Source organism: Bos indicus x Bos taurus, chromosome 24 (genome assembly GCF_003369695.1).
Source record: "Bos indicus x Bos taurus breed Angus x Brahman F1 hybrid chromosome 24, Bos_hybrid_MaternalHap_v2.0, whole genome shotgun sequence".
Lineage (NCBI taxonomy): Eukaryota > Metazoa > Chordata > Mammalia > Artiodactyla > Bovidae > Bos > Bos indicus x Bos taurus.
In genome coordinates this window covers 23635961-23663772 of record NC_040099.1, presented here as the reverse complement: position 1 = coordinate 23663772, position 27812 = coordinate 23635961, and the positions used below count along the sequence as shown (strand labels likewise).

At 40.1% G+C, this 27812-nt stretch overlaps 1 protein-coding gene across 5 annotated transcripts in view; it reads left to right on the top strand.

The window, feature by feature from the left end:
- Positions 1-27812, top strand: part of ASXL3 (ASXL transcriptional regulator 3) — a 195349-nt gene that overhangs the window by 153388 nt on the left and 14149 nt on the right. For all 5 annotated transcript variants that reach the window (XM_027525827.1, XM_027525826.1, XM_027525831.1 and 2 more), the window contains 2 exons: positions 20655-20751; positions 22819-22924. In XM_027525827.1, the coding sequence (XP_027381628.1) occupies positions 20655-20751; positions 22819-22924 (203 nt within the window). The remainder of the gene's footprint in view (positions 1-20654; positions 20752-22818; positions 22925-27812) is intronic.

Genomic DNA, 27812 nt, shown 5'->3' with positions numbered 1-27812 from the left:
TCAGCACCTAGAAAGATCCAAAACCTGGAAACTACTGAGATACCTGTGAACAAGAGAATGGATAAATAAATTGCTGGGTGTTATTTCAGTGTTTGAATTCACCACTGTGAGAATGGATGAAGTACCTCTGCTCACAACAGAGGCGAGCATTCATCACAATGTGGATGAATCTCACAAGAATACTGAGCATATGTGCTGAGTACAAAAGTATATGGTACTATGTCGTCAGTCTCCATAAAGGTCAAGCCAGATGCAACTAATCTGTTGTGTTCTGTTATCCTTGGGGATTAGTACCAGGAAGGTAGAACTTCTGTTAGCTGTAACTGTCCTCTTTCTTAAACTGGATACTGATAACACAGAAGTGTTTAATTTGTGAAAATGGATCAGGCTATATACTTATAATTTGTTCATTTTCTATATATGCTACCTTTCAATGAAAGGTGGTAAAAATTTTTTTAAAAAACACATTTTTTCTTTCCATAATTTGGCTTTGCAGTAGCCAGTCTGTTCTGTCATACGTGCAAGGAGAATTCTTTAGCTTTTCCTTCTCATTACCATTTTCTGGTCATTCAACTCCCACCACTACCCTCATCTACAGTATCATGAGTTTGGTAGATCTGTCCTAAAAGCTGAGTCATAGCTTTTGATATGGATAAAACGTGGTATTTTCCTCTTCTTGTTGTACCTTGTTTCATTGGTAACTCATTAAGATCAGCTAGGGAACTGTAATTAGCTTTAGTGTCAGAATAAAAAAATTGGGTCCACATGGTTTCACAGTTAGAATGTGTTGGCTAGAGAGAGTTGTTCATAATTAACTTTTTTTTTTTTGTAGTTTGAGTTTCCTCTTTCGCTTGATCATAGTTCACTTGGAAAAGGATGCCTATGAACTTCTGAATATATATATTCAAAGAAATAAAAAGTAGACTCTCCCTGTTTATCTTGTCAAAGACATATCTCTATAGTTACCTTTCTTAAATGGTATCGATTCCAACCAATATAAGTTTTCCTTGAGTTTCTGTCCTTGATTTGAATATGTAATTTATAATTCCCTACTTGTTTAGATATGGATCTATTGGTGAAAAAAATTTAACAATTTTTTCATTCAAACATAAGATGATTTCTGCATTAAATTATTGTCCTTAGTCACCATTTAATGAAATATATAGATTTTTCAGTTTACCTGACCATATCACACTTGCTTTTTTTTTTTTCCATATGGCACTTTCAGTTTTATTTTTTTATTGAATGTTTGGGAAGTTTTGTATGATTGATTGTTTCTGGAAAAAATATTTTACCAAGACTTTATTTTATAAAATGTTTATAACAGTTTATGATGGAATAAATTTATATATAAAACGCTCTTATACATAGCTTTGTATTCTTTTTCTGATGTTGTTTAAAGATGTTCTCGCCTTTTTCATTTTACCAGATTTATTATGTCATTTAGATTTTCTATTCTGTTTCCTATATTTTAGCCCAAGAGAGCAATTTTGTCATTTTAGAATCAATGTAGATATCATGGTTTTTCTTGATTTCTACATTAACTAAATTACATTTTATTTTGTAAGCAGATGTTTGAATTTATTTTATTGCCATAATTTCTCTATCCATTTGGGGGAAATAATTTTTTTTTAAATTTCTGATGTTGATGGCATTCACATTTGCTCCCCTTTTTGCCTTTATATGCAAATTAGGTGAACATTCTTCCCATTTAATATTTGATTTGATGCCATATGCCTCAAACTGCTTTTCAAAACAGACATAATTTTCTTTCAAAATTTAGTTCAGCTCCCCTGACCTAATTGTGTACAATATTTATATAACTTCATTTGATTCCTGTTTATGAGGTCAGAACCATATATTTTGGGCTATCTGAATTCCCAAATGGCTGACTGTTGACTTGTCAGTATATGGTTATTATTTAATTAGATGGAAACATTTTTCAGTTATTACGATAATGAATTGTGCCACTGGTAACTGATTTTTAAGTAACTTGGAATTTTAAAAGCATTCCTGCTTTTCTACCATGAAGACAGTTTGGAGGTTCAGTTGACTGTTCGCATGTAGGTCATGCGTGTCCCGTGGGAGAGAGCATATGGTGTGGTCACATCACTCTGCTTGGTGTGGGGGTGGGGTCTGTGCGTATCTCTTGCAGATATCTCTTGAATGTTTACAGTATTGCTTCCCTAAAAATTCCTCTCCGGTTTCCTATGTTTTCACGTTTTTGGTATCATCACTTGTATGTCGTTAAGTAATACAAAACTTCTGTCAAAAAGATTAAAATTCTACCCATTCCTGTAGTTGCTGGAAAAACAGTGATACAGTCATAAAATATACAATCCTTATTGTCCTATATTTTCATACTATATGAAATTAATTAGTTTAGCATATTCTTACACTTTTTAGTTTATGGACAAAATATTCTTCTTCAGGCAATACTATTTGCTTTCTAAGAAGAGATATAAAATTAAAGGGGAAATAGATAATGTTGTTTTGGAAAACACTGAGAACAATTGTTGATGATTCAGTGGCTATAATTTTACTAAATTCTTTTTTTTTTTTAAGTGTATTTGTTCATAGGAGTTAATCATAAAGTATGATTTTGGCTGTCTGATTTCTACTTTACATACTTACTGCAAGATATTTACTTTAGTAATTTACCCTTTATAATGACACAGAGTATGAGCTATATATGTTAGTGATTTCTCTCATTTAAAGAAGAGCTATATTATCATCTTCAAGTGTAAATGATTATTGCTTCTGATACTTAATATTAGCACACCCAAGTGAGCTTGACATTCAGTACTGGCTTGCAGTCCTGAACATACAGAGAAGAGATATGAGAGAATTTTGGTTATTGGGGAAAAAGCCAGTCATTTACCATGCTTTCCTGTTTGAGAATGCTTTCCTGGTTCACCTGTCAATTGCAATACTCAGTGACAAAATGAGTTTTCTTGTGACTATTCCACAACAAATGCTCATCCGATGTTTTCAAAGCTGATTTTCCTAAGAGACATTTTGGCTACCTAAGAGACATTAAAACTAAGCTATATAAAACTTAGCAACCTAAGAGACATTTCATAAGAGCCATTAAAACTACTACAAAATATTTGGTTCAGAGCACCAAGGAATGCTTCAGGGGTCTGTGGGAGTCCTGGAATTGTGTGCGTTACGTTGCATGTTTGTGCTTTTGTTTCTTTATTCAGGGTGTGATAGTCAAGGTAGAGGCTATGCTGCTGTGTTAGAGAGTTCCAGAATAGGGCAGCTTAAATATGGTAGCAGTTTTTTTTTTTTTCCCTCTCACATCAATAGTGCACAAGTAGAGAGTTGGTCTGTGGAGACTGGACACAGTTCTACCCCTCAGAGCTGTTCGTTCCCAGAGGTTGAAATTACCACATCTGCGTTCTAGTTCAAGGGTTGTGCACGGCAAGCTTATAGAAATAATGTACAAGATACACAGATTACGTTTGCTCACCTTCCTTTGTGGAGAACTTAGTCTCATAGCCACACCTAACTGCAGGAGAGTCTGGAAAATATCGTCTCTGCTGCTACTCAGCCTCAGAGGAAATGTTTGTAATTATGAAGGAATGAAGGACAGGATGAATGCTTGGGGATTAGCAGCTTTCCATGCAGTTTGCACCCGCAGCTTCTTTCATGCTGTGTGCTGTGCTTAGTCGCTCAGTTGTGTCCCAACTCTTCTACGACCCCGTGGGCTGTAGTCCATCAGGCTCCTCTGTCCATGGGATTCTCCAGGAAGGAATACTGGAGTATTCTGCATGATGGAGGTCTCTTGAATTGCAGGCAAATTCTTTACCATCTGAGCCACCAGGGAAGCCCAGGAATACTGGAGTGGGTAGCCTGTCCCTTCTCCAGAGGATCTTCCCAAACCAGGAATCCAACTGGAGTCTCCTGCATTGCAGGTGGATTCTTTCCCAGCTGAGCTACTGGGGAAGCCCAGCTTCTTTCATAGTTACTATGTAATGTAGAAAAGGCATTGTGAACCCAAAACTTTTAAAACCAATGATGGAAAGTCTTCAGAAGCAGTGACCCTATTTTAAAATGTACATTTTGTAAAGCCCTTTTACTGCCTTAAAACAAAAATCACAGAAAAGACAATTTTCCTATACATGTAGTTTTAAATACTATACGAATTATATAATTATACAAGAGAAATAAGCAGAGATTACTATTAGTCAAATGTTACATGTTCTGGCATGTAAATGGTCAGGCATGAGCATCTGGGTAGGCTTACTGGGGAGTAGAATGATGCACGTATATGTGGAATGACTGGGAGTGCTATGCTGCAGTTGGAGACTGATGAACACCATACCAGACTGTTGGTAGAGGTCTGGAGGTAACTTCAGTGATGCATTTTTCTGTGAGTGACCTTCATAAAAGTTCTGAATGCAGCAAATTGCAGTTGTCTTTCAAAATATGTTAGGTGGATGCCAAGAAAGAAAATCAGTAGATACCAAAACCCATTCAAAAAGGTGGTTTTATATTCTAGCCTTGGACCAGCATAGCAGGTACTTTCCTTGCATGCACATCCATTGAGTCATTTGTAATGCATATGATGTGTGTGTGTGTGTGTGCGTGTGCGCGTGTGTGCACTCAGTCATGTCTGACTCTTTGCAGACCCATGGACTGTAGCCCGCCAGACTCCTCTGTCCATGGGATTTTCCAGGCAAGAATACTGGAGTTGGGTGCCATTTCCTACTCTACGGGGTCTTCCCGACTCAGGAATTGAACCTGTGTTGCTTGCAACTTCTGCATTGGCAGGCAGATCCTGTACCACTGTGCCACCTGGGAAGCCCTACGGCATATGAACTGCAGGGCATTTCTGCATCATGTGACTGTGGGTGCGTTGCTGGACCTCTGCATCTTTCCACTCTGCCCCCGGTAGGCCAAGAATGTTCCCATAAATGTGAAAGGATCTCCCCATTGCCCCACCCCAACCCACACACTTCAAATGGCGTTTCTTATTCTTAGAAAGCTTTTCTCCTGGACGTCATCCTTGTCTCTTGTTCTTGCAGTTCTTCAGAGGTAACCCTGCCCATACACATACACACACACACATTCTCTAGTTCTTAAATCTCAGGGGGATCTATTCACAGGTTTTAGGGCAGTGACATTCAGGGACTCAGATGACCTTGAGTGCAGGTGGCCACAGCCCATGGACTCAGGCCACTCCTTGAGCTTGTCTGCATCTACTTTCTTCCTTGCTTCATTTTACCCTAATTTCATTAACAGGCATGCCTTTGGGTTTGATCTCAGGAATCACTGTCATTCTTTGTTCCTTCCCTCTTCCGATGTCAGAGAACATTGGGTCTGGAAGAAACATTCAAGGTCTTCTATTTTAATCACTTCATTTTACAGACCTTGTAAATGAGTTTCATATGGTTCCAGTAACTTGCCTAAGGACATATGGTTAGTTCTAACTCTAAAACAGGCCAATTATTGCTCCCATATTTCCCTTGAGAAGCAAGCATCCTTTTTATTCTGTCCAAGTTTCCTTTCACTCGGCTTTAGACCACAAGTTATTTCCTGAGTTGGTGGTATTCTCTAGACCCACAGTGTATGCATCTCCCCACATCTCCCTCCAGTCTCCCCCATTCCCCATCCTCCTTATCCTGGTCCTTCTTTCTGTGTGAGTGAGTGAAAGTTGCTCAGTCATCTCCGACTCTTTGCGGCCCCATGGACTATAGAATCCATGGAATTCTCCAGGCCAGAATACTGGAGTGGGTAGCCTTTCCATTCTCCAGGGGATCTTCCCGACCCAAGGATCAAACCCAGGTCTCCCACATTGCAGGTGGATTATTTGCCAGCTAAGCCACAAGGGAAGCCCTCTTTTTATGTGATCCATGGTGGATTTATACTAGAAGCACTCCTGGCAGCTCCACTCTGTTTCTTTTTGCTTAAACTTGCTTACTAATGTTGAATTCATTTCTTGGAAGGGACCTTTCCAAGCCTCTTGTTCATTTTGTGGTGGCAAGTTTAGTTAAAACTTACCATTGGTAATGTTCCTTACCTGGAAGCAAGTTGAGTGCTGGCTTGAAGTACAGTGAGCTCAAATGAAGGTGTGGGGTTATTCCACTTGGCATAGGGGTCCTCTTTCCCTCCTCTCCCATCAGCACAGCCCACAGTAGCGAGTGACTCAGGTCGATAGACGTGAAGGTCAAGTGAGGTCTCAGTGTGTTACTTATTTTTTTTATTCCTGCTTTCCAATGCCAATGAGTCTGTTCATGGTGGCCATACTCTGGAGCTGAGTACAAGCACAAAAAGTCACACGGACTTCATTTTTTAAAAAAACAGAATAATTGGTTTACATGTAGGGAATACCTGATAGTGTGTGAATTATGTTTCAATGGCAATTTTGTAAGAATGACCAGGACGTGGTTCACAAAGGCCTCTTTTATTCTGGTCTTTGACAACAGGCTGAGAGTTCACTGAATTGGAATTTCAAAGACCAGTCAATTGAGGGATAGAGTAATAGAGTCTCAGTCTATAATCCTTTTTTTTTTTCCGGTATGTGTGTGGGGTTTTTTTATTTATTTTTCACAAAACGAACAGTGGTTTTTTGTTTCTGGAGTATAATTGCTTTGCAATGTTGTGTTAGTTTCTGCTGTACAATGAAGTGAATCAGCTCTATGTGTACATGTATCGCCTCCCTCTTGGACCTATCTAACCTCCCCCTATCCAGTCCCACCCCTCTGGGTCCTCACAGAGCACCGAGCTAGGCTTCCCGTGCTTCCCACTAGTTATCTGTTTTATCCATGGTACACGTCAATCCCAATCTCTCACTCCATCCCACCTCCCCTCCCCACCAGCCCCATCCCGTCCCCGCCCCATGTCCATATGTCCATTCTCTACATCTGGGTTTCATGCCTGCCTTGGAAATAGGTTCATCTGTACCATTTTTCTAGACTCCACATATATGCATTAATATCAGATGTTTGTTTCTCTCCTTCTGACTTGCGTCACTCTGTATGCCAGACTCTGACTCTGTCAATGCTCTGACTTGCTGTACTTTAGATACCATAAGGCAACCTTTCCTGTCATGAACACAATCTTCACAGCCTCATTCCCCCAGAATATTCCATGGGGAGCCACGTTCTGAGCTTTCAGGAGTTTGAGAAAGGCCACACTCATTGGCATAGTAAAGGCTCCAAAGCTCTGCAGAGAAGGAACTTGTTGAACTTTGTGTAGATAAAGTTAATTAACCATAAAATTATTTATTTCCCTGGGAATAATATCTCAAGGATTCCTATCATAGAATGTACTGGGGAAACGAGGAAGTAAAGGAATGGAGGTTAGGCGTGCCACCATCTGACAGAAGTAATTTAGCTATCTGGGATGGACAGGCATCCTCCGTTACTGACAAAGGGAGACTTGTGTGTCTTAGGATTTTCACTTAGGTGCTCGGTGTTGGTTTGATTTAAGTGGCATGTTTGGCATTTTGTTATAAAAATTTACAAGTTGATTTAGAGTCTTATCTTTATGAAAGTCTCCCCTTACAATGTGCTGTGTAAGTTGAACTGCTGGCTCGTTATTCATTTGCACTGCAGTTAAGCTTTTTCATGGTCGTTGGCTCTCTTTGCAGATGGAATTTCTTTCTCCAATGAATTGCGCATGCTCTTCAAAGTAGAAAATGTTTAATAGATTACTCAGTGTAATACTTTCTAGTTGTATTCATCTGCCCTGGCTCAGGTTGCAAGAAAAAGAGATCTGATGAGTTGGTGGGGAGGATTTTAAGTAATTACAGGGGAGGAGGAAGGAGTTAAATGTATAGACCTCTCCATTCTTTTGTTAGATGATCTGGTATATCTTGGTTCTTCTCAGGACATCTCTTACGGTTTTTCAGACTTTATTCTTTCTGTGAAACAGGGAGGAGGTAATTAATTGGTTATCTCAATTCATAGAATGTCTCTCTGTGACAGCTTTGTCTTTGACGCTGATCTCTGGGCCAGCCAGCTTTGGCGTGGGTAGCAGGACTAATATTGCTCAAGGTTAAGGGACTGATGACTCAGAAGGGAACAGCAGAGTTCAGGTGACAAGCCAACACTAAGACAACAATATCTACGTGGTACGCAGCTCTCCAGTTATGACACCTAATTTCAAAAGCAGGTAACTGCCTCCAAATGTTGCTTATTTGGTATCAGTGGTGTATGTGTTCAAGGGACGTCAACTGAAAAAGAACATACTTAAGAATTCCCAGGTTTAAAAGATCATAGCCTAACTACTCAGTAAATGATGCCTAATATTATTAGATAGTGGAGAAGGCAATGTCACCCCACTCCAGTACTCTTGTGTGGAAAATCCCATGGACGGAGGAGCCTGGAAGGCTGCAGTCCGTGGGGTCACTGAGGGTCGGACACGACTAAGCGACTTCACTTTCACTTTTCACTTTCATACATTGGAGAAGGAAATGGCAACCCACTCCAGTGTTCTTGCCTGGAGAATCCCAGGTACGGAGAGCCTGGTGGGCTGCCCTCTATGGGGCCACACAGAGTTGGACACGACTGAAATGACTTAGCAGCAGCAGCAGCAGCAGCAGCATTATTAGATAGTGATTTCTTAAAACGTCGCTTTTCATAAATATTATCTTTTAAAATCTCACTCACTAGAAAGTGGTTGAGTTCTTTCCATTTGTTATTTCTAATTCATGGAACAGCTTTGCGAGTTTGTTTACTTTTCCATTGAGTAATGAGACAGAGGCTGGAAGCTGTTAAGAACCTGGAGCATCTTCAGACCGATAGGAAATGCAAAACTGGGATGAGCTGCCTGATTTACTGACTGTAAATTCAGCCCTCTTTCCACTTTGATATGCTAGGTGACTTACCTAAGGAGAATGCCACAGAGCATCTTTCAAACATCAGAAGTTTGTTATAATGTTTTTTGTTTTAATTTATTACAGTAACCTCTACATTCTACTCTGGAAGGATTTAAAGCCTACCAGAGTATTCCTTCCATTTTCTGTTTTGCTGCACAACTGATTGATTTAATTTGAAAATATACATTGGTCTCACTTTGGGAGCTTGTGTTACAGTAACATAATCCTGGTGTTGATAACCCCTTGGGTGAAAGCTAAAATCCATTGTCTGCTTTGTTTTCCTCTTTGTGACTTTACATCAGAAACAGTACCTAAAGTTAGTTCCTGCTCTCTGTATGTTCCTTATAAAATCAGTTGTTGTTTTTTTTCACCCCTAACGAAAGCATCTTTTTGGCACTGCCATTGAAAGACTGGGTAAGGTTAATAGATGCATCAAATAGTGATACAGCTGAACCACAACAAAATAAACAAGTATTTATTAAGTACCTACCCTATCATGGAATGCAAATCCCTGTCCCCATGGAGATTAGTCTGTTGTTTCTTTTTAATCCATCTTCCTTGATAATGCTGCTTGGAGTCTTGTATTCTCTCTTCTAATCACCTGAACACAGATACACAAGGGCTTTCCTGGTGGTTCAGTGGTGAATAATGTGCCTGCAGTGCAGGAGATGCAGGTTTGATTCTTGGGTTGGGAAGATCCCCTGGAGAAGGGAATGGCTACCCACTCCAGTATTCTTGCCTGGAGAGTCCCATGGACAAAGGAGCCTGGCATGCTACAGTCCATGGGGTTGCGAAGAGTTAGACATGACTTAAACAATGACACCAGCACACAGATACACAGCGTGCGCGCGCGCACACACACACACACACACACACACACACACACAGAGGCACATCAGGGGTGCCCTGGGGTGTGTCTGTCACATCTACTAGGAGTTATTATATAGCTGAACTTCTTGAGCTCTTTCCCTAAATGAGCCCTAGTCAAAGCATTTTATACATATTTAGGGATTTAATCCTCACAAAAACTCTGTGAAGTTAATAGTTTGTTATCCTTAGTTTACAAGCAAATAAATTAAACCCTGTAGAGGTGGATCTTTCTCAGCTAAGAATATCCATTTTAAAAAAAGGAAATATGCACAAACAACAACAAATCTTGATGCTACATAATCCTTCAGCTACCACACTCTCAACCCCATTTCTCTTCAAACCATATCCTTTACTTCTCTTTTCAGAGTTTTGATGCAAGTGAAAGTGCATGTTGCTCAGTCATGTCCGCCTCTATGTGACCCCATGGGCTGTACAGTCTGTGGAATTCTCCAGGCCAGAATACTGGAGTGGGTTGCTTTCCCTTCTCCAAGGGATCTTCCCAACCCAGGGATCAAACCCAGGTCTCCTGCCTTGCAGGCGGATGATTTACCAACTGAGCTATCCTTCACCTTTTACGGGGCTTACTCATCCCTGCCCTCACATACATCACTACCTAGAAATTAGTATCTCAGAGAGTCCTTCCTACATACATGGACCTGGAACATTCTGTCATTGTACATGTTGCACAATTTTTCATTATAACGTTTCAGGACAGGACCTATCTTTTTGTTTATTGTTGTTTTTTCCCCCAACACCTAGCACATAAAGGTTTTGAGTAGAAGAAAAAATGCCTGCATGTTAATTTAAGGAAGCCCCATGGTAGAATAAACATATATTCATTTGAGCCATCAAATCCTGTTTTACCACTTACCTACGTAGGTACTAAATTAATTATACTTATTATTATAAATATAGCTATAACTGAACAATAGTGGGCTGCTGCTGCTGCTAAGTCACTTCAGTTGTGTCTGATTCTCTGCGACCCTATAGACAGCAGCCCACCAGGCTCCCTCGTCCCTGGGATTCTCCAGGCAAGAACACTGGAGTGGGTTGCCATTTCCTTCTCCAATGCATGAAAGTGAAAGTCAAAGTGAAGTCACTCAGTTGTTTCTGACCCTCAGCGACCCCATGGACTGCAGCCTTCCAGGCTCCTCTGTCCATGGGATTTTCCAGGCAAGAGTACTGGAGTGGGGTGACATTGCCTTCTCTGAAGAGTGGGCTGGGCCATTGTTTAACTGGGGAGAGGAATAGACTTCAGGCATAGATTTTAACAGGCTATAAAAGGGGAAACTAAAGGCATACTAGTTAGCCAGGTCTGGAAGTTGTTCTAGCATCTTTTCCTCCTCTGGGTACTTATTGTACCATTATAATGAACATTATTTTTTTTCTGTCCTATCCTAGATATTAATAAAGCTCTTATGGCAGCAGAAGCTATCTGTCCATTTTACAGTCCCTGGCAAGTAGTGGCTGCTTATGAAATATTTGTTAAAGAAATGAGTGACTAATAGATAGTCAATTAAACACAGCTGTTCTGTGTATTACAGGCAGAAACAGTGATTCATTGATTCCCACTTCATTATAACAGAACCTTGTTTTATCTGTACAAGAACATGAACTTTTTTCACTACATAAAACTTTAGTATTATATGGTTGCATTGGAAGTTTGCTTTTTCATTTCCCTCCTACAGAGGGAACATTGATGAAAATATAATTATAAGAGAGAATGTCTTTTAAGATATACACACATTCTCATATTTGCTAAAACATGTTCAAATTTTGTTTATCTGCCTTTGGATCAAAAAAGTCATTTCTCATCAAGGCCTGTCAGATCGTCCCAGGATGTGGCCAGGGGGTTGTTCACAAAGTTTAATGAAAAAGATGAACCATAAAGATCAAAACATACTTCTCTAATTTTGAAAGGGTGATTAAAGGATCTGTCCGTGACTTGACTTCTGTCTTCAGATGTCTGTATTTCACTATTTTTACCTATTTCACCACAGGCTATGTATCTTCTGAGCAAGATGCTGAAGCATGAGAGACGTTATAGCACTTTGAACAGAGAGATTCCTCCCTTTGCAATTTAAAATAGGGTGATTCTTAGAAAAAGTGGCAGAATGTAAATGTATAAAACAATGTCTTTAGAAAATGATATCTGCTTTTAATTACTGTATATAAGATTAAGGTAAATCTCATGTAAGTAAAGTAATTAAAACTCAATAATTGAAGTCTTTTAAGAATCAATATCAAAATGCTGTTTTCATATATTTTTAATATCATACATATCCCTCAAGTGTGGATCTTCGGATTGTAAATGCTGAAATTCGTAGCAGCAATTATGAGAAAATCTTTTTCTCTTATTTCTAGGGAATTCCTTTTGCTCATTAATTGGGACCTGAGAAATTGATTGCCAGCAGGTCTTACCCTGGGGCATGGCTTTCCTAACCTCTTAATTGAAGACCTCCTCTGTCGACTTGGAGGCTTGGGGAGGTGTCTGGTGAACAGTTCTCTTGAGAGGTCCAAGAGATTCCATTCCAAAGGCAGTGCTTATCTTAGCTAAGTCATCGGATTGTTAAAGCGTGTTTCCAGATAAAGAAAATGAAGAAAACTTTATTACACACACATAGTTATACATGATTATATAGGTATGTGAAAAAAAAAGTGGAAGTGTTAGTTGCTCAGGCACATCCAGCTCTTTGCGACTCCATGGACTGTACCCTGCCAGGCTCCTCTGAAATTCTCCAGGCAAGAACACTGGAGTGGGTAGCTATTCCCTTCCCCAGGGAATCTTCCTGATCCACATACATGTTTACATGTATTTTTTAATGAGAAGGTGAGAATCTACTCCCACAAGACTAGCTGTTATTTTGTCATCTTATAATCTTCTTTTGTTTTCAAACCCCTTGGAAGTTTACATACTTGCACATCTCATTTAATAATTAAATGTTACCCACATGTCTGCCTCAGGAGCTTTATTCTAGTTAACAGATACACCTGCCATCACCCTCAGTAGAGTGGATCTTCCACCTCCCAAATTCTTCCCTGCTCAACTTCTTATCTTGTGGTTTCCATTGTAGCGTTCAGCAGGGATTTCCTGAGGAACCAAGTAGTAGGAAGAAAAGGAATCAGCTTGACTCAGAAGAGAGGCTTTTATAATAAAACCAGTTTTAATGACCCATTATGACAGTAATAGGGCTTCCCTGCTGGCTCAGAGGTTAAAGCGTCTGCCTCCAATGCGGGAGACCTGGGTTCAATCCCTGGGTCGGGAAGATCCCCTGGAGAAGGAAATGGTAACCCACTCCAGTATTCTTGCCTGGAGAATCCCATGGACGGAGAAGCCTGGTAGGCTACAGTCCACGGGGTCGCAAAGAGTCGGACACGACTGAGTGACTTCACTCACATGACAGTGATGACAAAAAAGCCTTCTGCTTTTCCATCCAAATGTTGATTTCTTTGGTAATATTTCTGAGATTTCTTTTTGTTCACATTAGCTTAATTCCATGCACATTTTTAAAAAATTAGGTGGAGGAAAATGAAAATGTTGTTGCACTTTTTTCTTTGACATCCGTATAGTTCCTGATAGTCTTGATTACAGTTTTATAATGACAGTTTCTGTGTATTTAAAGAAAAGTTGTTATATGCACTTATACTTTGATATGGGCTTTCCTGGTGGCTCAGTGGTAAAGAATCCACCTGCAAGCAGGAGACGCAGAAGACGTGGGTTTGATACCTGGGTCAGGAAAATCCCCTGGGGGAGGGCATGGTAACCCACTCCAGTATTCTTGCCTGGAGAATCCCACGGAATCCCGGTGGGCTACAAGTTCACAGGGTCATAAAGAGTCCAATATGACTGAAGCAACTGAGCACGCATGCACATACTTTGATATAACTTTTAAAAGTAACGTGAAATAATTGTTTCTTGCAGTGGGCTTTGAAATTGAGGTTGTTAAGACTTATAGCATCATCCTTTACTGTTTTTACTTTATTTTTTATGAATATTTGATTTTTGCAATGGGTAGAAAATTGTCCCATGTCCAGATCTCAGAAATTTTCGTTCATTTTGCTTAACAAGGATTTAGTACCTAGTGTGTGCAAATTCACTGTGGTAGGTTTATCTCATTTGACTGCTGCTGACAGTGACACTTTAACAACTTTTAATATTGAGTTGGCGAAAAGTTCATTCCATTTTTCCCTTACGATGGTATTTTTTTTTCCCCATAAGATAGTATTATAGAAAAACCTGAATGAACTTTTTGGCCAACCCAATACATCATCTCCCAAACTGTATTTTGGAGAACACTTGTTTTTGTTCCATGAGATAGTGATAATTCTTCTAGAAGAGGATTGCAAGGTTTAAAAGTTTGGGAAATACTGCATGATGCTTTAAAATAAATCCTAACATATTCAAGAATACATGCAGTAAAGAAAATCATTCTATAATATTTAGTAAGTATAGGCTATATTTATTGGATAGTAGAATCAATTTCCTTTTAGATAGATTATCCATTAAAATTGTAATTCCTCGTTTGAAAAATCCCTGTTTTGCAAAGCACAGTTTAGAAAATGTTGTCTTAATGCAGTTTAAGAAATAGCATTCAAAAATTATTGGCCAAATTGTCTTTAGTATACCGTTGATTCTTTCTCCCTTACTAATCCATCTCTCTCAGCAGCCCTCTTTCATTTTTTATATCTAACTTTATACTTACATTTTCTCTTGTGGATAAAACTTGAGCCATACTTACAGAGAGTCTCCTGAGCCGTCTGAATCCTACTTAATGGTAAGGTAAAAAATGAAAACTTACCGTTTAGAGAGGATGAATTCCCCAACTCTAGTTCTTCCTGGAGTGTAGAATACAAGAGCACTGAATGCTTGTTCCAAGGTATAAGAGGGTCAGTAATAATTGCTTATAGTCTGTCTGCTCATTCCTCTTTTGCTGTTGCATTAGATTCCTGGTTGGTGTCTCACTGACTAGGTTGTCCTTGCTCTAAAGACCCTGTTGATTGTTTTATCGGACATAACAGCTAGTATAGTGTACTATACACAGTGTTGACCCGAGTAATCCCATATGGCTTGGTAGATATTAGTACATACACACTACAGCTCATCTTCTGGATACTCTTTTCTTTCAGCTGTGATGCCATCTGCTTTGATTTTCTTTCCACCTGTGACTGATTTTTCTCGGTCTTCCTGGCAGGATTTACTTCTGCCCATTCCTTCTGTGTTGGTGTTCCTCAGGGCTCTGCTTTATGCCATCTTCTCTTTTGGTTAGCTCTTCCTGGGTGTTCTCATTCATATCCATGTTTTCAATTACACTTTCTTTACTACTAATGACAAATTTTCTATGCCTGATTCCTTCCTCACCAGTGGGCTTCTTCCCTGAGTTTCCAGTATTGATTAGATCACCTTTACTTGATTGCCTTCTCCATACCCTTATATTGGCATATTCAAAGAAAATCCCATCATTTCTTTGTCTAAGACACCACTCCCCCCTTGTGCTTTACCTGTCCTAATGCCTCTTTCCAGCATCCACCAAATTAGCCAAGCCTTCTTCTTGGGAATCATCTTTCAAGCCTTTAGCTCATTCACCACCCAACACGTGCTCACCCAGCCCCATCATTTCTGATTCCCAGACTTCTCGTGCATGTCATCCATCTTTACTCCTGCTGCCGAGTAGCCTCAACACTTTTCATCATTTGTTCCTTGGTCTTCTCTTGTCACTTCTTGACAGAAGTCCCTGCATTTGTCCAGGGCATTCTTCATACTATATGCAGAATGATAGGTAAAAGACCTCAATTTGGATTTATAATCAGCATCTCAACCTTAATTGGTTCCAAACTAAACCTCCTTCCATTTTTTTCCATTGTAATAAATAGCAATTCATAATTTTAATTGCCAAGGCCAGAAGTCTTTGGCGTCATTCTTGCCTGCTCACTTTCTCTCATACCACACATCCAGTCCATCATCAAGTACTACTGGCTCAACCTTCCAAATATAATTAGAACCCAACCTTTCTGACCACCTCTGTACCTGTCAACCTAGTGCAGCTACCATCTGGATTATCTCAATAACTACATCCTCATGTCCCTGGTGAGTCTCTTGTCTTCTAAAACTGTGCTCTCCACAACAGTAGCTGCTAGCCAGCAGTGACTGTGGAGCTTTAGAAATATGGGTTATCTAAACTAAGATATGTTCTAAAAATACATAGTGGACATCAAAGAATTAGTATACAGAGAGAATGAGAAATAGCTCATTAACAATATCATACTGATTATATATTGAAACAACATCTTGGATAGGTCAGATTAAAACTGTGTTATTAGAATGAGTTTCATGTTTTTACTTCTTTCAGTGTGATTATTAGAAAAATTAAAATCACAGATGTGACCCGGTATCTATATTGCTCTTGGGCAGCTCTGAAGTCTTTTTTAAACACAGCAGTCAGAGCTCTCCATTTGAAATGTCAGAGCTTTTCATTGTTGGGCCCAAATCCCCCAGAGGCTGTCCAGCTCACTCAGGAGGGACAAGCCAGTCTTTTCATTGGGCTGCCAGGCCCAGTATGATTCTGGGTTTTGAACCCCTGTTCCTCCCACTATTAAGGTCTCTCCAGCTCTTAGGGCCTCCTCGCAAGCCCCACCTGAGGGCCGCTGCAAGTACATCCATCCACTGAGCACACCCTCCCCCAACGCTGGTGGCTTCTCCTTCACTCATTCAAGTGTCGGCTCCGGTGTCCTTGATCAGCAACGAGCAGAGAGGCCCATCCTGGACACACCATCTACATCAACAGATTGACAGTCTGCTTCCCCGCACACACTCAGCATGAATGTTTTCATTTTGTTTTGACTTTGTTTCGAATGGCTCCCTCCCCACTACCTGTAGAATAAATTCCAAACTGCTTGGTCTGTCTAGATGCCGCGTTAGGATTTAGCCACTTTCTGACTCTGCAGCCCATTTGTCACTATTCATCTAAGCAGCCCACCTGCCATCCATGCCAAATCACTTGCGTGCTAAGTCGCTTCAGTCATGTCCAACTCTTTGCCACCCTGTGGACTGTAGCCCTCCAGGTGCCTCCATCCATGGGATTCTGCAGGCAAGAATACTGCAGTGGGTTACGGTGCCCTCCTCCAGGGGATCTTCCCGACCCAGGGATCAAACCTTCATCTCTCACGTCTCCTGCACTGGCAGGCGGGTTCTTTACCACCAGCACCACCTGGAAAGCCCAAAGCACTTGCAGGAAATCCCAAATTAGAAAAAGGGATAAATAATCTATTAGATGTGCAAAGCATTATTATTAACCCAAGATATATTCTCATATAGAACAATATTAATTGAACATCAAACATTGGATGGCTTGTAAGTAGCAACATCTTTTTAATCCTTTGCATTCCACTGATAGACATCCCATAAAATGTATGTTAATGTAATCAACCCCAAAAGCAAGTGATATACTCACCAATTAAGACTTAAATCTTTGTGAAAGGATCTCTCCACAAATAAGATTTTCTTCCTCACACTTATTTTTCTCCATAGCAATGAGCACACACAGTTTTTCTCCTTCTAATTAAAAACAAAACATAACTTATCAACAACTTCTTTAGATTTTTCATTGAGTTACATAGAATGAATGTTTCTATTGTGGGTAATCAGAAAAAAACAAGAATTTATAGCTCAGTGATAAATAAATAAACCTTTCAGAAATGTTTATTGTTCCAGCTCATTTAAATGCCATGTCTTTTGGACAGTATTTCTTAAAGGCCATAAAATTAATTGTGTATTTCAAAAGTTTTATTGGCACGTATTTCCTAACTCGAATTCAGCCCTCATGTTTAATTGTGCTGTCTCATACAGGCTGGAAGCCTGGCCATTAATATTATTTTTCTGTTTTAAAAGAAAAACAGTTTCCTCCAGGGCTAGCTTCCATATTCTTGAATGTGGTCATTTCACACTATCGTGCATTTTCATGTGCTGAAATCTTGATACTCTGTCAGAGCTAATCTGGGTCTGGTATTTCTTTGTGTCTTAAAATTATGCTGAAATGTCAGTTAATAACTCATCATGTCCCCTGGCCTGGCAAAATATACTAAATTAAAATCCTGCATGTCAGCTACTGGAGTTCAGTGTTACATCTTTCACTTACACAAACCAAGGAGAGTGTAATAAACATTTGTTGAGTACCTGCAATATAACAGGCATTGTGCATGGACTCCAAATTGTTCAGCACATGCGTGTGCTCAAATGTAGAAAATCTACCTTTGTTCATCATGCCTTCCATAAATGCACCTCACAGTAAACTACTTCATTTTTCTCCCGGGCACTTGCCTTCCACCTACTTGTTCTAACTGTTGGGGACACAGCACCAAGTGGCCTCCTTTGCTTCAGTTCATAACCGCATCCCAAAAGGTGGTGTCCTAGAATTGTCCAGTTTATCCACTCCCATTTTGGGGCTGTGGTGAGATGCTGAGGTGGGGACTGGCGTGGCAGTGTCACCAGACATCACAACTGTGCTGAGCCCAGGTGGGTGGGAGAGATACAAGGACCAGAAGCATCTGCTATATGTGGAGTGTATTTGAAAATGAGGAGGCTTTTCCTTCTACTGCAGCTGTATTGCCTGCACCCAGACGAGTGCCAGATACACAGGTTCATGTAAGTGACTTGATAAGTATCTGGGCTTCCCAGGTGGCGTGAGTGGTAAAGAACCCACTTGCCAATGCAAGAGACACAGAAGATGCTGGTTCGATCCCTGGGTCGGGAAGATCTCCTAGAGAAGGAAGTGGCAACCCACTACAGTATCCTTGCCTGGAGAATTCCATGAACAAAGGAGCCAGGGGGCTACAGTCCATGGGCTCGCAAGAGTCAGACATGACTGAAGCAACTGAACATGCACGCATGCAATAAGATGAAATCATTAGGAGGAAATGGTGAATCCATGAGTGAACAGTCTTGTAAATTTTCCAAGTGGATTAAATATTTTAGTGTGGTTATCAGTATCTTAGGTAAGGAAATTCAAGATCTCTAATCTGTGGCTGTCGTGATGGCAGCATTCAGCTTATGTCACATCTGTTCAGTGCCTCTCTTCTCTGGATTTTTTGACCATTATTCCATTTAGGTCAGGAGGAAAAGGGGGTACCAGAGGATGAGATATTTGGATGGCATCACTGACTCCATGGACATGCATTTGCACAAACTCCAAGACAGTGAAGGACAGAAGAGCCTGGTGCTACAGTCCATAGGGTTGCAAAGAGTCATACACGACTGAACGACTGAATGACAACAAGAGATTACATTTAGAGTAGGTAGTATAAGATTTCAGAGAAGGCAATGGCACCCCACTCCAGTACTCTTGCCTGGAAAATCCCATGGATGGAGGAACCTGGAAGGCTGCAGTCCATGGGGTCACTGAGGGTCAGACATGACTGAGCGACTTCACTTTCACTTTTCACTTTCATGCATTGGAGAAGGAAATGGCAACCCACTCCAGTGTTCTTGCCTGGAGAATCTCAGGGATGGGGGAGCCTGGTGGGCTGCCGTCTGTGGGGTCGCACAGAGTCGGACACAACTGACGCGACTCAGCAGCAGCAGTATAAGATTTAGTTTTCGACTCAGTTTTCTCCTTTGCTCCTGAATGATGGTTCAGCTGACACGTTCATGAAGTCATGGTTTGAGTTAAATTTTAAAAGAGGGACAGCATTTCTTTGGGTGAAAATGGAGTGAAAAGAAGACAAAAAAAAAAAAAAAAACGAATGAAAACATGGGGATAAGAAATCTGAGTGTGTTTTCAGATGGCAGAGACTTCTTAGAGCTTAGGATATGAGTGTGTTTGTGAGAATAAAAAGAAATCTTTGAAAATATAACTGGAGCTACAGTTTGCCAAGCCTTTGAGTAGCAGACTAAAACATCTTCACCTCTTCATGAACCGTCCAGTTGCTGATTGTGACATCCTGTGTCCACAACCCAGTCTACACTCTGTACTGTATGCTTTATATAAAACCATCCTGTCCCAATCCTGTTAATCTCCCAAGACCCTAACCCATTTCACCTCTGGCATCAAGTTCTTCTCAACTACTCAGGTCCACCTAGATATCTTCCCTAACTTTTTTTTGTCCTTTTTAATTCCCACTCACCTAATTTTTGGCATTGTTTAACTTTTTATATGTTCTCTCTTCACTCCACAGCTACTTACAGTCAGCCAAGGACACACTAGTTCTTTTTATCCCGTCTCAGCAGGCAGAATATATACCCAGAAAAGATGTTGTAAATAGTTGGAAAGTTAAAAAAAGCATCCAGTTTGGTGATGCTTCTCTGAATCTCTTCTATTCATGAATTTTAAAAATATTTGAGGGAAACATTAGTAGCATATAGCATATACTGCTTTTAAACTTTGTATACCTGTTTTGTGTGTGCAACCAGAGAGGTGAGAAGAAGAGAGAGAGAGGTATGTATGAGAGTGTGGGTGTGTTTTAATATGCTCCAGAACTTTCTGTTGTCTAAACCTCAGACAGTGGAAGAATCCAAGTGATCAGACTAGATTTCTTTAGCTTTCACAAAAAATTCAGAAAATTTAATTTTAAAAAACTCAATCTAAAGGTGTGCGCATATCTTGATTTTTAATTCAGTACCACTTAAAGCACATTAAAATGATAAAGATAGAAAACTTCTTTGATTAAACCGCATACATTTGTTGTACTCACCACTGATAATGGAAATGCCTAATACATTGCTAAATTTATTCCTAAATTGCTATAGAGTCATTGTAATAGTCACTGTAAACAGTGCAGTTTTCCTACTAGGAGATTCATCTTTTGTTAAATTCCTTCCTTTCCTCCCTGCCTCCTGCCCTGCTGTTTCTGTCTCTCATTTTCTCTCTCTCTCACACGTACCCTCAGTTTTCGCTTCTTTCCTGCGTACTTTTGCTTTGAATTATTCTTGATGGAATCTTGTTTTTGTCGGCTTATTTCCTAGATGGGAAGTGATGGAATTTTACGCCTCAGTACTTCAGCTCTAAATAATGAATTCTTTGCATATGCAGCACAAGGCTGGAAACAGCGACTGGCAGAAGGTAAATTTCTATTTTCCATTATTATTTGACAGATCTGAGTACACATACTGTTCTGAGATTTGCACTCTTCTCTGATTCCCAAGTCATTTCCCCCACTGAAGTATACTTGAATTAAAACTCACATCCTATTTCAAATGACTTCATTAATTCTCTTATTATTCTTGGCAATTTTGATGTCCAGGATTTTTGAAGAAAGCATAGCATTATCTAGAACATGATAACAGTTTGATATAGCAAGATATTCTTTGGAATAATCATTTTAATTATATGTTTGATATATTATATATTTTCTTAAGGCCTAAGACTCTGAAGAATCTTCTTTTAATATTGTCCTCCCCTGAAGGCACACTTTGCCTTATCCTTCCTTTAGTCACCAGTCTTCTTGAAAGACTAGAAAATATCCAGTGTCACATTTTTACTCCCTTCCCCGCGCACATTGTTACGGCTGGGAGTGGCCCAGTCTTACACAATGGAAACAGTTCTTTCTAGAGAATATGAATTGCTTTCTGATTGTAAAGTCCAGTTTCCTTTCCTCTGTCCTGCCTTTCATGTTGCTTCTCCAGTATCTCACTTGTTTTCCACCCCATGCAGTACATATTCATATCTCTGTGCCTTGTGAGCTAATTACTTTATGAAAGCTTGGTCACTTTTCAGAAGCTAACTCGAGAATCAGCTTCTATGCATGGTCTTCCCTAATTGCTTTAGGCAGAATTAAGTGCTTTCCCTCTCTGTACTTTTACTACATTTTTTATTGTGGCTTTTACAGGGTTTTCTACATTATTATAGTCAACTGTGTGCTTTTTCTTTCACCAGAGCGGCTGAAGCCATTTCCACTAGACATTCATAATATATCTTAGGTTGCGTCCCGGGTACCTTTCTGACAGCCTTCTCTCGGCTTCCTTCAGGAGCTCCTGTTCTTTCACCTGCTGGTAATAGTGATGCCTCCACCATTCTCTTCCCTGTTCTTCGCTTTTATAACTCTTCATGTACTCTGAGCAGCCTTATTCAGCACCAGGATTCCAGCTGTGGCCCATAAGCTGAAAACGTCCAAAATTGTCTTCAGCTACTCTTTCCCAGTGCTCAGTGCTCCGTTCCACAAGTCTGCAGGATCTTCCTAGCATCAAGCCCCTTAAAACCTAAATGCCAGCATTAAATTCTATTCCTTTTAAATGTCTACCATTTCTTCTGCCTTCTATCTGCTAAGATCATCCCTTTTCTCACAGCTCTTAACTCAGAAACCGTAATGATATCTTTGATCCTCTCCCTTCTCCCCAGGTCCATCTGGTTAGGAACTTGTGTTTTTGAATCTGCATGTTCTTCAACGTTCTCAAGATGTTGGCCTGACTGTAATCTCCTTCTCTCGTCTGTGCTACCTAGTAGCCTGCCTGCCAGTTTCTAAGTTGCTTATTTGGCCATTTTTCTCCCTCCCCGAACACCACCAGGACCTCCCTCAGTCTCTTACAGAAAAACATTCAGGGCTCTCTTTAAAACATGTATTGGTTAATTGACCACAGCCTATCTTTCCTATTCCATTTCATCCTGTATTTTACTCACAATTGGCCTCTTAAAAGAACATAAATATATATATTCATATCTCTGTGCGTTGTGAGCTAATGACTTTATGAAAGCGTGGTCATCTTTCAAAGGCTAACTTAAGACTCAGTTTCTGTAGATGGTCTTTCTTAATCGATTTAGGCAGAGTTAAGTACTTTCCCTACATTTATGAATATTCTTACTTATGGCTTCTATAGGGCGTTCCACCTTGTATTATTATACTCAATGGTGTGCTTTTGCGTTCACCAGACTGGTTTCATCAAGGACACTGAATATACACAGTTTCATTCACCGCCTCTAGTACACAGTACATTTACTAAAGCTTTCAAGTCTGTCTGCGACTAAGTGACGGAGTGATGTTCATAAAAGGAGAAGCCGTAGAAATATCATTAGCACTCAACCTGTTACTTTTCAGTATTTATAAACGTTTACTCAAATTAGTTACATATTCTCTTTATTAATTGGCAAAAGATATGACAGCTTTTCCTCAATATCTAAGCATTTTCTTTCTAGGAGAGTTTACTCCAGAAATGCAATTGCGGATAAGGCAAGAAATTGAGAAGGAAAAGAAAACAGAACCTTGGAAAGAAAAATTCTTTGAAAGGTTTTATGGAGAAAAGTAAGTACTAGAGCATTTTTTTTTTTGTCATTTCTCTTAGAAGGAAATGAAAATGTAATTCTCTTTGTTCACACAGCACACTCATGTGCCGTAAAACTTAATAAACCTGTGATAAAAGGCAATAGTCCCTCAGTGTAAGAAATTGCAGGTAAAATTATAGTGACACATCAGCACTTAAATTTTTTTTAAATGCATTTTCAATGGTTTATAACTTGTCCATGAAAATTCATTTTGGACTGAAAATAGCACATGAATTCCAGAGAAGTCAATTTTGTCTTTCTTAACTGGATTTTAGTAAAAATATGCTATTTTTTTAGTCTAAGTATTTTCATTAATGAATCATTAGAGATAAGCAGCCTTAGACACATATTTATTTCTCACATTTTTCCAAAAATGTTGACTCTGAGTATACGTTTGTTTAGTCCTTATTTTAAGGAAAGCCTGAAGTACTATCTATTGCTCTGTCCATTTTCCTCTTTCTCTATAACCACTTTAAAAAAAAAAAAACTTTATTTTACTCAAGGATAGTTGATTTGCAGTGTTGTAATAATTTCTGCTCTACAAGGGTGATTCAGTGTATGTATGTATAAGAAATATATATTATACATTCTTTTTTATATTCTTTTCCATTATGGATTATCATAGGGTGTTGAATATAGCTCCATCCATGTGATATATGGACTTCCCTGGTGACTCAGTCAGTAAAGAATCCACCTGCAAGCCAGGAGACTGCTTGCATGTAGGAAACCGAAGTTCGATCCCTGGGTTGGGAAGATCCCCTGGAGAAGGAAATGGCAACCCACTCCAGTATTCTTGCCTGGAGAATCCCATGGACAGAGGAGCCTGGAGGGCTACAGTCCATGGAATCTCAAGGGTTGTACACACTTAGCAACTAAACCACCACCATGTGATACAGTAAGACCTTGTTATATCCATCCTGTATATAATGCTTTGCATCTGCTAATGTCAAATCCCAGTCCATCTCTCTCCTACCCCTTGGCAGCCACAAGTCTGTTATCTGTGTCTGTGTCTCTTTTGTAGACAAGTTCATTTGTGTCATATTTTAGATTCCACATATAAGTGATGACATACTGTAAACGTCTGACTTAACTTTTGCTGCTAAGTCGCTTCAGTCGTGTCCGACTCTGTGCGACCCCATAGACGGCAGCCTACCAGGCTCCCCCGTCCTGGGATTTTCCAGGCAAGAGTACTGGAGTGGGGTGCCGTTGCCTTCTCCGACTTAACTTTTAGGGTGGTAATTTCTAGGTCCATCCATGTTGCTGCAAATGATATTATTCCATTAGGTTTTATGACCGAGTAGTATTCCATTGCAGAGAAGGCAGTGGCACCCTACTCCAGTTCTCTTGTCTGGAAAATCCCATGGACGGAGGAGCCTGGTGGGCTGCAGTCCATGGGGTCGCTAAGAGTCGGACACGACTGAGTGACTTCACTTTCACTTTTTATTTTCATGCATTGGAGAAGGCAGTGGCAACCCACTCCAGTGTTCTTGCCTGGAGAATCCCAGGGATGGGGGAGCCTGGTGGGCTGCCGTCTATGGGGTCGCACAGAGTCGGACACGACTGAAGCGACTTAGCAGCAGCAGCAGTATTCCATTGTGTTTATGCACCGAATCTTCTTTATCTGCTCATCTGTCAGTGGACATTCAGGTTGTTTTCACATCTTGGCTATTTTCAGCAGTGCTGCTGTGAACATTGGGGTGCATGTATCTTTCTGAATTATAGTTTTGTCTGAATCTTTGCCCAGGAGTGGGATTATTGCCTTATATGACAATGGTATTTTTATTTTTTTGAGGACTCTTCATGCTGTTTTCCATAGTAGCTGAACCAATTTACATTCTCATCAACAGTGTAGGAGGGTATAACCACTTTTTGATTTATTATTTTGATTTGTGTGTGTTTTAAAAGATAATACCAGATGTAGATAAGCGTGGTAGTGACTGAACTAAATTGAAAGCATTCTCTCCTTTGCCTCCCAGTTAACAGGGACACATTCTCCTTGAGCAGAATTGGAGTCTCACAGACAATCAGATTTGTAAGAAAAAAAGAGGGATTTAAGAGCTGACAGTTGACAGTAACTTTAGATCATCTTGGGCTTCCCTCACGGCTCAGCTGGTAAAGAATCCCACCTGCAATGCGGGAGATCTGGGTTGGGAAGATCCCCTGGAGAAGGGAATGGCAACACACTCCAGTATTCTGACCTGGAGAATTCCATGGACTGCATATACAGTCCATGGGGTCACAAAGAGTCGGACATGACTGACTGAGCGACTTTCACTCACTTTAAATCATCTTAGGTAGAAGAATCTGTGCTTTAATTCTCACAAACATAACTGATGCTTGAAAGTGGTGTTTTGTATAGAAGACACTAAGGTGATTGTAGGCGATACAGCTTGTACCGTTTGATCTAATTTCACAAAACTCCCCTGTAAATGAGGAAAAATGTCAGAGGGAGTCTCACATGAGTGTGCCTCATCCCTGGTGAATTGTCCTAAGTAGCCATCCTCAAGAGGAGGAAGGCTCCTTTTCAGTTGCTGCCCTGAGACCTCAGATGCATATACATATTTAAGCAAAACTAAAAGGCTGTAATCTCCTTTCTCAAAAATTAAAATTGTGGCAGGCTAGTTATCAGCCTTCTTATATTATTACTAGCACTATTACTCAAGCCTGCTGGCATCACAGTCCTCATTGCAGCTTTCAAAACTAGATACAAGACTTTTCTGGTGGTCCAGTGGTTAAGAATCTGCCTGCCAACGCAAGGGACACAGGTTCAATCCCTAGGCTGGGAAGATTCCACATGCCGCAGGGCAACTAAGCCCTTGTGCTACAACTGTTGAGTCCACGTGCTACAACTAACGAAGCCCATGCACCTGGAGCCTGTCTCCACAACAAGAGAAGCCACCACAGTAGGAAGTCCAGGCCCCATAACAAAGAGTAGCCCCCACTTGCCAAAACTGGAGAGAGCCCGCACACAGCAGCAAGGACCCAGTGCAACCATAAATAAACTAATTACATTAAAAAACAGATTAGATACCGATTTAGGACACACACCCTAGGCATACTGATTGGGGATCTCCAGGAGTTGAACCCTGGAATCTGTATTTTTAGATGCTTCTCTATCACGCTGATGTCCAGCAAGATTAAGAACCCTGCCTTCCTGTCTTTTCTGACAAAGGGAGTGTTGGGAACACTCTTGTCAGTAATGGAAGAAGCATAAGCAAGACAGTCACCTCCAAAGAACCTGTCCTTAGTTTTGATCGTGTGTTGGGCTTGTTCTTCTATCAGCTCAGTCTGCATCAACCATTGTCTTTGTACCACACACACTGTCAGACAGCCCATGATGTAAGACCACACAGAGACTTTTCCTCAGTCAGCAGACAATCACTGAGCATATTCAGGCTCTAATAGGTTTCTAAGAGCTTTGCAAATATTGTTTCACTTAATCTTCTCAACTGTCCTATAAGGTGGATACCATTATTACTCTTTTTTTTTTTTAAAGGGGGATTAGGAAACGGAGAGGCAGTGAAACTGATTTCCCCAGGCGTACACAGTATGGTTAAGTAATTTGCTCAGTGTCTTAATCCTGCAAATCCTTCTCAGAAAAATTCACACATCTACAATTTTTGGCATGAAATTTGGGGGCTCCTGCCCTGGAAGGTGATAGCTACAATGCTGTGCATAAACATGACTCCCCAGCAGTGTCACTGAGTTCTGAATCCAACAGTTCTTTGATTTAATTGACCCTTTCCTTGTTATAGTTTATCCATAGAGTTTCTGTCCCATTACCTCCCTGGACTTCTTGCTTATCTTTTCTGATCTTTGATTACATACTGGATGACTGGTGCATTTTGGACATTTCATTGACTGCCCTTCTAATTTTCTTACTCTGAGATTACCTATATTCCCTCAATACAGGAGGGATATTTTCCTCCCATCAGATAATTTTCAGTTGACTGAGACCATGTGCCTTCTCATTGCTCTGAGTTCTCCCAAGAATGTTACCACTGAAACTCCCCTTTAGTTAAGATCTGTCTGATTTAGTTTTCTGCTCTTTGTGACCTTTATTTTGGTTCGTACTGGCTTACTCTGCCTTTAATCCAGGGTTGTTGTTCAGTCGCTAAGTCGTGTCTGACTCTTTGCTACCTCGTGGACTGCAGCACGCCATGCTTCCCTGTCCTTCAGCATCTCCTGGAGTTTGCTCAAACTTGTGTCCATTGAGTCAGTGATGCCATCCAACCATCTCATCCTCTGCTACCCCTTTCTTCTTTTGCCCTCAGTTTTTCCTAGCATCAGGTTCTTTTCCAGTGAGTTAGCTCTTCACATCAGGTGGCCAAAGTATGGGAGCTTTAGCTTCAGCATCAGTCCTTCCAGTGAATATTCAGGGTTGATTTCCTTTAGGATTTTTGATACAGTACTGTCTTAAATTTGTTTTAATTACTTATGTAGATGTTATGAATATGCTAACCCAAAATTATAGTATATATTTAATAATATCCTTGTGACTCATCTAGCTGAAATTTGGCTGCTGGTGGGTAGGTTTTGTATATTCTCTATCTAATCTAGTATCAGTGATATCTTTACTTGATCTGGCCCCAGGAGACCTTGTATCCAGCTGATTTTTCTGTTCTAAATTCATCTGTTGTGTAGTTATATTATTCTTTCCGTCTTAGCATAATATAAACTGTGGTTTAATTTGAACCCATCATAGGGAAAGTTGAAAGAAGAGAGACTAATTATGAAGGAAGTATCCTCTATCTTTCTTTCTCAGCTTTCTGAAATTTAGTGAAGAAGGCAATGAAAAAATACCCCAAAAGCACATTCTTTCTTACTTCCTTTTTATTCTGAGGATTTAAGTAAAAGGTTGAAGAAGA